Source organism: Macaca nemestrina, chromosome 19, assembly GCF_043159975.1.
Source record: "Macaca nemestrina isolate mMacNem1 chromosome 19, mMacNem.hap1, whole genome shotgun sequence".
Classification (NCBI taxonomy): domain Eukaryota; kingdom Metazoa; phylum Chordata; class Mammalia; order Primates; family Cercopithecidae; genus Macaca; species Macaca nemestrina.
Window position 1 is genome coordinate 5,674,082 of NC_092143.1, and position 12,983 is coordinate 5,687,064.

At 34.8% G+C, this 12,983-nt stretch overlaps 1 protein-coding gene across 7 annotated transcripts in view; it reads right to left on the bottom strand.

Annotated features, from left to right (window-relative positions):
• Positions 1-12,983, bottom strand: part of LOC105489328 (zinc finger protein 407) — a 508,962-nt gene that overhangs the window by 456,470 nt on the left and 39,509 nt on the right. For all 7 annotated transcript variants that reach the window (XM_071085176.1, XM_011754065.3, XM_011754066.3 and 4 more), the window contains one exon: positions 9,206-9,320. In XM_071085176.1, the coding sequence (XP_070941277.1) occupies positions 9,206-9,320 (115 nt within the window). The remainder of the gene's footprint in view (positions 1-9,205; positions 9,321-12,983) is intronic.

Sequence of the window (12,983 nt, forward strand, 5' to 3'; positions counted from 1 at the left end):
ACCATACAGTCCATTAGATACTAGTTGAAAAGGAACTTTTCAGCTAAGAACTAAGGAACAGCAGGGAGGGGTAGCAGGGGAAATAAAATTATTCTGCCAATGGGCACTAGGCAAACAGACTATGACAAAGACATTTTCGATTACTTGTTCCTGATACAAAATAAAGTGAAATGCGATTTTTGACAATCCAGCTGAGTTTAGATACAATTCACATTGCCCATGTTCTATCATCTTAAGGAAAAGAGAAAACAGTTGCCTCGCAATGAATACCCAAATTGCTTGTGTATCTTTACCACTCAATAGTTAATTCTATTTGATAGAAGTGACCATCTAAACTCAGAAGGAATTATAATAGATTCACCACTGTTGGTTCCTGAAACTAGAGTTCCCACATGTTTGGCACTCAGAAAATGTTTGAAAATGAATGGATGAATATTGATTAATTAATTAACTTTGCTGCTTAAACATGTGTCCATTATTTCCCTTGTTAAAAGAGTGGTAGCTAAAAATAATGAAACTGAAAAGTTTAAGAGCTACATTAAAGCTAATTAGAATGCCAGTGGGATAGAATAGAAACAGCCCTGACCCGAGAGTCACAAGTCCTGGGTTCTTGTCTCCATTTGTGAAAAGTCACTTAAGCTCTTGACCCAAATTTCTTTACCTGTCCACTGGATGGATTGGACCAGGCAATAGTGTAAGTTCTAAAATCCATTTTTTAAATAAATTCTGGTAGTAAATACTAAAATGTCTTTAATTTTTAAACACATTCCAATTTTTCAGACTAATGCAAATTTATGTTCTGAAGCATTTGATTATCAATGTCACTAGCCACAATGTAAAAAATCATACTTATTTGCTAATATTATAATGATAATTACCAGATGTGTTGACATAAGACCACTTTCACCTATTTCATTTACAGCAGCACTTCTAAAATAGATTACAGACCATCTTACATTTAGCCAGAGTTTATACGAATTTTCCAGTTCCCCATTAACACATGTAATGGTGACAGCATAATTATGATGCAAATTAACACTTTATTGGTCCTTGAAAAACAACCATCCCTTGAGCCCAGCTCAATATATTCTTATAGTACCTCAGCAGTAATTAGGACTTTTTAAAATTGAGTGGAAATAGCAAACCAAAAATAACTCTCTAAAAATTCGTGTATCTAGATAGTAGCATATTCTATAGTACTTGGAACTGCTTTTTCTCAGTACTTTGCTACTTAGACAACAGACTTTGGTATACTAATGCTAAGGCAGGGGAAAGAGGAGACAGGGTCTCAGAAGAAAAGTGACAGTGGATCAAGGGTGCGGAGGGGAGAACACTCCAGAAACACAGACCACAGGAGCGGTTAGAAACAAGACAAGTACCCCAGGACTAAGATGTAGGAAAGTAAGTAGATTACTACACAGTACATACTTTTAAAAAATTAATGGTTTCCTGTCCCAGCTGACATTGCCCATCCAGAGGATCAAGTATGGAAACAATTACAGCCTCTGGTACAATGGTATTAGTTATATGTGGATATAGGTAGCATGGCGACATAACGGAATATGTCCTCAATTATTGTTTGGAACTATGCTGCATTAAGTCATATGAATCAGTTATCAACCTGTTTGCATTACAATTATCCAAAATCAATAGCATCCTTAATTAAAATTACAAATAGAGAAATTCTCTTAAAATAATTCTCCCTGACCAATTCCCATGCCCCTTGATTCTGAAGCAGTAACTCATTTCCCACCAGGCTTTCCACTTCTCTCTTCACTGCCTCCACACAGTCCAGAAAACTGGGAAGACAGACAAGTGAAAAGACAAGAGATGGAAAGCAGAGGGAAAGGCCAGCACTCAACACCTCAGCAAGGCCCAGTTCTGTGACCTGACCCCTGCCCACCTCACCCAATTGTCCCTGGAACTGTCCACCTGGCTTCACAATCCAGCCTCCTACAGTCTTGACTGCCCTGTAGTTCGTGCATATCCCACACGCCATGGTTGATCCCGCTGCAACCCCTGCCTGGAATGGGCTGCCCCTGCTAATCTGCCTAACTTCCAGTTGCTGCATATCCAATGTGACCAGCCCAAGCAAGTGTTTTCTGAAGCAGCTAGGGAGACTGGGCGTTTCTTGACCTAAGCGTCCTCCATTTGAGGCAGGTGTTGTTTTGACCTTTTGAACCCTAAAGACTAACACGGTGCTGGCACATACTGACATTCAACAGATGTTTGTTTAATCCTCACTTCTCCCACTTAGTCACATACACTTCAGAAACTGCCTGCAGTGCTCTTCCAAATCTCTGTGCTTCCCCTCGTGTTCGCCCTGTGTGAAAAATGTCCAAATGTGCCTTGTGAAGAGCCCCTCCTCCTCTAAGACCCAACTCAAAGATAACCTGCCTGTGCGAAAAGAGCTTCCTTCTGCTCCTCAGCAGAGCTCATCCTCCCAGCCTTGTGTTCCCACTCAGCCTTGCTCCTTCTCCTAGAGTGGCTTCTGCAACACAGACAGCCCGGGCCCCAACTTCTCACCACACCCACAAAAAAAAAAAAGAAAGAAAAAAGAAAACACAAGAATCTGCCAAATGAGAAATAATAAATAATAAATCAGTGGCTATGCTTCCCTTCTATCTACATTTCTCATACCCCCTTCTCATCCAGTTCTTGCACAAAACAAACAGCAAAAGCACCCACAAAGTAAAGGACTGTAAGAAACAGAACAGGGAGAGGAAGGTTAACAAGAAAAAAATTTACGGAACAGGCAAAGGAAACCAAGAGAACAGCTACCCTCCTATATTCTACTGTGGGGATCAGGAAGGTTAAAGAATCTTGAGACTCTACCTGAAGATTTTTTTTTTTTTAGAGACAGGGTCTCGCTCTGCTGCCCAGGCTGGAATGCAGAGCACCATCATAGATCACTGTAGCCTCAAACTCCTGGGCTCAGAAGAGCTTCCCTCTGCAGCCCCTCAAATAGCTGGAACTACAGACATGCACCACCAGCCCAGCTAATTATTTTTATTTTTTGTAAAGACAGGGTCTCCCTATGTTGCTCAGGCTGATCTCAAATTCCTGGGCTCAAGCGATTCTCCCACCTCAGCCTCCCTAAGTGCTGGGATTACAGGCATGAGCCACCATACCCAGCCATTACAATAGCATTTTAAAATCACAAGGAAGCCACTTTAAAACAAAAATAAAGAAGCAACGAGTTAAGTCACTAGAACATGATTGTTTCACTGGAAAAGACTTTAGACACAGAAGCCAATGTTTTCAACTACTATACCAAGAAATGATAATGTTTAGCTTATTTCTATTTTGTAATAGGCTGATCATACTTATTGGCCATGGAATAGATCTATGATGCTACCCTTCTGTGGCAAAAATTTTAAAAACCACTACCACAGAAAAAGAAACCGGGATATAATAGAGACAAGAGCTGTCCTTCCCCTGTGAGGAGGAGCTGGGAGCTGCCTCAGTTTCCACTCTACTGTCCTAACACCCCAGCACTCTCCTGGCTTCACCAAACAGTTTACTGGAAAATACATGAGGATGATCTCTGACAAAACAAGTTTTATATGTGAATATTATAACCAAGATCACTCTTAGGCTTTCCCATAATAAAGTCGTTTGTATAGTTTTAAAAATTATAAATGTTCATTCACGATGTAAAAGGTATCTCAAGGATTCTAACATCAGAGGAATACATAAATAATGTTAATTTTTTATTCCTAACTGAGGAAGACAGACAGCAATCATTATACAGCATTTTTAAAATTTCAAGCTAAAGACAAAAATATTCAACAAAAAATATTAAAATATTATATGGATAAAATATATAATGTACCGTTTATAATGGGAGAGCATTTTAATGTTAATTTAAACATTTTTTACAAAACTGAGAGATGTTGCACTTTATACTGTTACAAGCATAATTCATGCCACATTATAGAATAAACATTTCCTATCTATATCTCTTTAACCAAAACAACCAGCTAAACCAAATACTTACTTTATTTGGATATATCTGTAGATATGATGGGTGTAACTAATTGTTCAGCTAAAAATGCAATTCCATGGTGCTTTTAATGATTTAGGTATACACAGCTTTAGTTCTCACAGCAGACTAAAAATAGTGATTTTAATTTATTCCTGCTGCCTACAATTACCCACAACCATGTATTTTTAAATATTTCCAGCCTATAAAAATTACTAATTTTTGCCACTTGTGTTTATCTGCATTTAGACTTTGATTTGGATAAATTAAGCTCTCAAGTGTTCCTTGCTTTATGAAACTCTGCATGTTGTACACTTCAACACAAATAAATGACTTGTACCATTAGAGGTTTAAATAATGTAATGTATTTCATGCTCAGCCTGAAGCTGGATTCCAATGAAGTTGCTAATGCACGTAATGATTAAGTGTAACTCAAATACTAACTGTGTTGTTGAAAACATGACAGGCAATAATTTGGTCTATTATATTCTGCCATTTAATTGCCTAGTACAGACATTCTCTGACACGTTATGAAGCAATGATTTACAATTATTCAAGCTGCAAAGGTCAGAAAGTGACATTATAATCATCTACATAGAGATCCCTTCTAATGCACAAAAACTAGGTAATGCCACACACACACACACACACACACACACACACACACAAAGAGTTTTACTGCATTAGTAACTTTCTATTTAAGGGTTCTCAAATCAACTAGGAATAAACAGTTCATAAGCACATTAATATACAATTTTAAAATGTCTGGAATCTTTTCATGAACCCAGATGTGACAGATTTAGAAAATGCCCTTATTCTCTCCTGATGAGGTAAATTGATTTCAACTATTTAACTCCATACACAAGAATTAAGACAAGACTTAGGGAAATCAATCAGTAAACAATGCAACTCCTAAATCATGCACCCTAGGGTCTGCGCTTCTCAATAATGGCATATCAAATTTGGTTATCATTTCTTAGGTTTATTGAAATCACAGGCCAATTATTAGTTTTCTACAACTCTTTAAAAAAAAAAAACCTAATACTGCAAAACAAAAACAATAACCCTAGTTGATCAATTATATCCCTCTCATCTTAATGGGATGATATAATCTTTATACTTTTTAGACACCTTTTGCTATTACACAAATATGTTCAGTTTGTAACCGTCAAGTAAATGCAATAAATTATCAACACATGAATGAGTGGGAGAAAATAAAATTATCTTAAACAACACTTATAAGTGGGAAATACAAAACAGAGAAGGTGTTGGGGAGAGAGAGACAATATCAGAATATGAAAGTAAAGCAATGTGCAAGCAATTTTTTTAAAAAATGTAAATTTGGGGAAAAGCAGAAAATAAAAGCGGATGGTAGGAGAAAGTAGGTAAATTACATTTACTACATGCTAGTGAAAACAACCTAGAGAGAAAAAAATAAATACAAACCAAAGTTACGTCAAGACAAAAACAGGTATTACAAAAAGCGGAGAAATAAAAGAAATACTTACAAGGAAGAAACAGTGGTCTACAAGGAAGAAACAGTGGTCTACCATTCTAGTCGAATAATTTAAGTACATCACTAAAAACATTTTGAATATTAAGTTTCCCATCAGTAAAATGGGGATAATAAGCATAAGGTAAACAAACCACAAAGCTATAGAAATCAACAAGTGAGATAAAAGTTAATCAAGGCTATTTATTAAACCACAATACACTGCATAAACACTATTCAGAGTACTAGGTATACTATTTTATATGTACATGGGGAATAAAATAAACTTAAAAGAATTTCAACTTAAAAGAATTTAACAAGACGTAATGCCTAAAATAACTTTTAGAAGTCATTGAGATTTTTAAGTTTTTGACTACTGAAAGAAATAAAGGTAAAGATCACGGAAGTAATAAAAATACACATTTGGCCTATTTTCTAAACACAAAATTATTAAATAAAAGCATTAAATATAAAAAATAGGTATAGTTTCTATTATTTCTTACTTTCTCTCCCACTAAGCCCTATGTCAGAGTCCTAACAGATTTTCATGTTAACTATCCATCAAGTGCCTAAATATAAACATACCTTTATTCTATGAAATTCCTCTCTTGGTCACATTTGGATATTTTTAACAAGTAAGAAACTCTACTTTTCAAAAAGAAAAATGCTCCCCCAAAAGTGAAAGTAAAATAAATGGCTCTTAACGTGAAGTTATCCATAACGTGTACTTAAAACATGAAGTACAAAGCAATACATTTTTGAAATGTTTACCATGACATGAGCAGATAAAACCTTGAGTAAACAAAACTTAAATTCTGAATTCTTAATCCTAACGACCTAATAGGAATTAGGCATCTAATACATTCAGCTTCCTCTGTCAAACTAACTTAAACCCAAGATATACAGTAGTTAAGATTTGCCAATGGGGCAGGGCAAGAGAGGGTAATGGTATCTTAAAATTGATGCTGAAGATTCAAAAAAAATCAGTCTAGCTTCACACAACTTATACAAAAGTTTAAAAGGTAGTTTTTGTCAAGGGTGTTGCTAATGCACAACCCTAAAACTACGTGTTAGTGAAAAGCACAAAACATGCAGTTGATGAGCATCCAAAATCATCTAATATAAAGAGCTGAAAAAGAGGTCAATTACAAATAATCTGAGACATTAATATTGAGTTCAATACTGTTTGTTGTTTCCATTAATTTCACCATAAAATATGAGTTTTCTTCTTCAAGAAAACCAAGAGGTTACTAAGAAAAAGAGTACACTATTCTGAGTAATAATTTCACTTTAAAAATGTGACTGCCCAATTTTTTTAAATTACTAATCAAGTCTATTTGAGAAATAACTCCTTAAAACTCAAATAATGACAAGATCACTAAGAAAATTCTAAAAGGCAGAGACTAAGATATTAACTACTAAGGAAAAGAAAACATAATGCAAGACCTTCTGTTTGTGACAAAATTATAGAGTTAATGTTCCTGAAAGATCACTTCACCTTTTAAAGCGTGATTTTGTAAAAGGTAAAATTTATAGCAATTAAAGCTAATGAAGAAATGCAGCATGAGCTGCTTATGTTCAGGAACTAATAGGTCCACTGAGCATTTCTAAGATTATTTAGCCATCAATGATAATGAATTGGCTTTGTCAGTGAAGTTAATGTACAAATCCTCTCCAGTGCCAGTCATCTGATAACCAATCCTTGCACTTTTTCATGTTTTTCACTTTACTTTTTAACCTATACACTCTGCCCTATCCCTTTGAAACACATGAAATATGGAACAACCTATGATACTTTTTCTGCAACATTGAAGGGTACCTAATTCACTACCATTCTGTTCCAACTACATAGATCAATAAGTATTCTTCAGTTTACTGCAATTCTTCAGAACTTTCAGCGTCACTGTTAAAATTATTGCTACCTAACTTTTAAATCAAATTTCATTGTAAAAAAATAAAGAGAACTATTATTTCCTCATCTGATGAAATTCAATGGCTGTCATAATTCAAAGAAATACAATTCTGGACTCTAGAATGGTTGTTCTACATACGCACACATACACATAGCTCGCTCTCTCTGAAGGCAGTATAAAACTCAATATATGTATAATCATTTACAATTCTGTATCTCCAGGATCAAATATATGAACTACTCATACAATATTTCAGTTGTATGTGGCAAGCAGTTAGCGAGCAGGGTGTGCACTGTTCAAATGATACAACTAATGCCAATCAATTATGTATTCTTTTTGATACCAGATACATTAGAAACTGTTCTGTGAAAAGCTTTCTTTTTCTCTTTCCAGGGTCTTAGTAACCTTAATTAAAAAATGAATGGAATTAGATCTCTATTGACAGAGTATGCAAAAATTGTTTACTTATTTCTCAGAAATGAGAGAAAAACTGCTTACTGCCACCTAATAGCAAATTTTCACTGGAGTCAGGGCCTTCTTCCTTCCTATAACTCATATGGTAAAAACAATAAGTGAGATATCTTTTAAACTTCCAAGACCTACAGCAATTAAAATGAACCATTTGACACTTGACCCTTGCAGCTAAAATCAGTAGTAACAAAACTCATTCTCCCACTGATCTTCAGGGGGCTTTAGGGCAAAGGGTCATCTTCATTTACTTTAGCTGCAAGTCACTGAACCATCAATTCTGCCAATGAATATATCACAGACCATGGTTCATAAAACTGCTTGCAAAGGTATTTGTAAAACTATCCTAAGGGTCAAAATACACAACTGCATCCTGGGATGAAGTGTACTGTCCAACAAATAACAGAACTTGTTTTTGACATAAAACGATCTTCTACTAAAAAAATAAAGCTAATAGAATACGCGCACATTGCATAATGTAAGTGAGCCTGTGTTATTTTGTGAATTAGCCATAAGAACTGCAAGTTTCTCAGGTTTCACATGAAGAATTTTTATATGATGCACTTATTAATTTCTCTAGCATAACAGCATTAAAATATACTTTTAATCAGAAGTAGGGTATTAAAATCCACCTCTGAATGTCCTATGTTATACCATATATGATCTAGCATTTTAAAACCTTTTAAACATTTCTGCTAAATTAATTAGTTTTGCATTAAGGCACCTTAGCACTGTCTATTAAATGCAACACATTTGAAAGACAAACATTGTACATGATTCTTCAGAGAAAGAACCATTAACTAAAAAAGGAAATAACTTTTGAAATAAAGTTACACAAAAATGCATAACAACCGTTTTTCTTCAGCACCATCCCTGTAATAATCAGTAACCAGTATCTGAAATTAAATCTTTTGTTGTTTTCCTTATAGAATATGTCCAATGGATCCAAAGAGCTACTAATGTGATAAAAATTAAAGCAGTACAGCAAAAGAAAAAAAAAAATACATATACATTCCTAAAGCTATATTATGTATTTTTTTATGTCTTTAAATGGAATTTATAGTTCTCTCTGGCAATGTGAATGAACATCCTATAATTTAGTCAATTTACAGATTACAGGTTCAAATTGACCTTGTAGCCCATAAAATTGCTCATCTTCAGTACAGGATTAGAAGTGGGAGAAGAATGTCATAACTGTATTTAAGGAATTTACCATAACAATGGAAAGGAGGGTACGCATGCATAATTTTAGCCACTCTCACTCCTATGGGTTTTGAATTCCGAAACAATGGCTATCCTGCACATGCTTCCTGGTTCACACAGCAGAGATGGCTTCAGTTTACTCACCCACAGACATGACACTTGTATTCCCTCATCCCAAGGTGCCTTTTCACATGGTTTCTGGCATCTCCAAGCTGAGCTGTTGCAAAATGGCATATCTTGCACTTGAATGGTTTTGATCCTGAGTAAATTTAACATAAAATATGATTTGATTTTGAATAATACATCACTAATAGCTTAGAAAAGAGGACTAAATCTTAAATCATACCTTTAACCTAATTAAGAATTTCTGTACCCAAAATGGAATACTTGCATTCATTTATAACTTGAATAGACCGGATTCCATAATTATTTTACTCTAAAGACTTTGTTTCAGTGAGTCTTCCTAACTTCCACTAGCAATCCTAAGATTCAAACTCAAAAGTGAGACTGCTGAGCTGTACTAAGTAGATGAGATGAGCTACATAATTTTAAATATTTTTCTTACAATTCACAAAAATACATCTTAAAGTCACTCAACACTTCAAAGGGAACATTTCTAAAACATAAATGCACACAGGGCAGCTGATATTTTAAAAAGCATATTTATCATCAAATACATTTCTCTGTGGTCACCTCCTTGTTTCCTCATATTTCTCCGGCTTTGAGTTTACTCACATTAAAACAATGGTATATTTCAGGTTTTTTCCTGACATTTATCCCAAATTATTATCTATATTTTTAGTAACACAGTTTATAAATATACAGTAGATAAAATTTTATGCTTTTATGGTCATTTTTATAGTCAAAAATCAATGATGATTAAACAAACTGGAAGAACTGACATTTTGGTTATTAATTTCAAGGACAAATATTTCAACACAAAACGCATACAAAATTTGTTAAATCATTTCATAAAGAATAAGATTAAACTATACTCAAAAATGAGAAAATAAGATTATTTCAAAGTCTACACACTTAGTGTCAGTAATAGATAAGACTGAAACTGAAACATATTAACAGACGATCATTATCCACATTAATGAGAAACAACTCTTTTAAGATATAAAGTATATACACCATTTCCAAACTTTCTAACCACTACATCTTCAAATAAATCAAAATTGTAAAAACCAATTTAAAATCAGTACAGTATGTTTCCAGACTTTTCATATCATATTTAGTACTTATATGGTGAAATACTCCCTCTACTATAGTTAGATAGAACATGAAATATGTGAACTTTAATAAATATACAAAAAGAGCTCAAATTTAAAAAATTGTAATAAATCATATTTGATCAATGAACCCTTTGTGCAGTGTCCTTGGGAAAAAAAAAAATCCTCCAAGAATACTTTGTTGAAATTGAAGCACTCAGTGAAAAATTTTAGAGTCTTAAATTTCAATTTAATTCCCAAAAGCTGACAAAAAAAGTGAAGCATTTAATTTTCATCTTCCAACAGAAATAAAAAAGTCAACAGTACTAAGCACCGGCAGACAAGGTTGAATATTTCACAGTTCAATGACAATGAAGCCAGATCTCTTAATATTTCCATTTCTGCTGCTAGAAGTAGATGTAAAATATATTTAGCACCTGAATGGTTATATCTAGTCAGGTTTATATGTTTAAATGTCAAAAGCAGGTTGAGACTGCAGCTTACAGTAATCACGTTCTATCAGTCACATTAGAAACTACAGTTTATTTAAATGATTCTGAGACAACTAAACCTATCACTGCTTTCAACCTTTCACTAAGACATAGGATTCCTTTGTAAAGTGTGTGAAGAACCAATTTACCAATACTTTGAATTTAAATGCTCTAAAGATAATAGGGTCATTAGGACATTATTAAGTAACAATAATATTAGGACTCGAAACAAAGAAGACCAACCTCTCCCAATATTTGTACTACAATGTTGGTGAATGGATGTAAAAGGCCTCATGGGTTGGAGTTTTCGTTCCGCTCACACAGCACAGCCATGTGACTAGCTCCTCCTCCTGCGGCGCAGATGCCACAGAGAAACGGACAAGGGGTCTCTGGTGCGTTCAGTTTACTGTACACGGCTCCTGTGTGGAAACCTCCAGTTTCTGCAGGTCGGTGATCACAGCACGGCGCGCCGACAACACATAAATGAGTGACTGTGTTGACAGCTTCACCCAGAATCATGGAGGCCTTGACTATTCTTCACATCTTACATTCACAGTAGACTGTGTTAATATCTCCTTTCTGTGCCATAAAAATTCAAATGCTAGCAGAGGTAACACTTCTCCGCATTAAAAAAAAAAAAAAAGCAGAGGGGCCCTTTTTTCCTAACTAATAACATTTCCGTTTTTAAGTTTGCTGTGCACATTCCAAAATGAATGCAGGCATAGCATTTATAAGACAAAATTGTAAAATTGCAGATCTCTAAATATTTCTCTCACGTACATTTTGATTATTAAAAACGGTATTATTTGCAATAGTTCCATTCCTTGGAACAGCACTATTCGCAGTAGGTTTTTTGGTTTTCATTTGGTCCATAAGGTTTTTTCAAAGGGAAAAACTAAAGAGGCTCTCTGTCTTTCCGGTACCTTGTTACTTTACTGAAAGAATTTCAAAGACTTTAAAATCCAGGTCTTCACTCAGGCCTACAGGGGCTCCCCAACCATCAGTCATTACTAATTGCTATGCATACATAGATGTGCCATTAGCATTAAGGAGAAAATACCAAATGAAAGCCTTTAGATCTTAAAGGAATGAAGGAAGTTGTAAATTACCGATCATCTAACGACTACAGCCATCATTCTACAATCCTCCCTAAACATTCAAACGCTTCATTCATTCATTCAACTGCTCATTCATTTATTCACTCATCAAGATATACCAAGAGCCAACTAATGTGGGACACAGATGAAGCAGTGAACAATGTTAAGTATTTGAGGTCACTGTGCTTAAAGTCTACAAATTAACTCTCCCACTGAGCTGTCTGTCCTTTGTCACACACTGAGCTACAAACACTACCAGCCCTAACTTCAGAATTTCTTAGTGAAGTCACACTCTCCCTATCTTCCTGAAACATTTTGAGATGGCATCAGTGACCAGAGCACTCTCAACATAAAATGAATGGCTTCAGACAATCTGGTAGCTTAACAGTAGCCCATGTTACATGAAATAAAAGCTTTAACAGACCAATGCAGGAGAAACAAAAAGGAAGTTTTTTAGTCCTGCTAGTGTAATGTGAAAGGAAGACTGCCCTTTCCGGTCACGTTGGTTGCTTCACAGAAGCAAGCACACGGGGAGACTGGAGGATGCTTTTTCCTACCATGCTTGATAACCAAAACTCATTGATTTCTCATAGGGCTGCTTTTATCCTGCTAAGGATGGGAAGAAAAGGTTATATAAAACATATAGTAAATCACAAAATATGAAAACAGGGATTGGAAGAGTAAGCTCTTTTCCAGTTAACCATTAATAACAGTCTCTGCATTACTATTTTATGGACATAAGCAAAGTATGTGAAAAGCAATTCATTTTAAGATGCTCCAAGAAAAAAAAACCCTGAATTAAAACCTGGAGACCAACTTCCCCAAAAAATGACTTGCAAAATTGAAATGGCAGACTTGTACTGTGTCCTCAGGAACAGGGCTCTTGGTGGTGTTTCAAAGCACAATAAAAATGTACTTTCTGATAAGACCAACACAAGATGTTTAAAAAAAAAAAAAAAAAAAAACTATGCTAACTTTTACTAAATGTTACAATCAATGATGTAACTTATATAAGTAGGGTTACTTTGTCACATATTGATAGTTACCTCACTTTCACATCCACATTAACTTGATTTTAAATGCAATTAATACATATAGTCAAGGAAGACTAATGGACTAC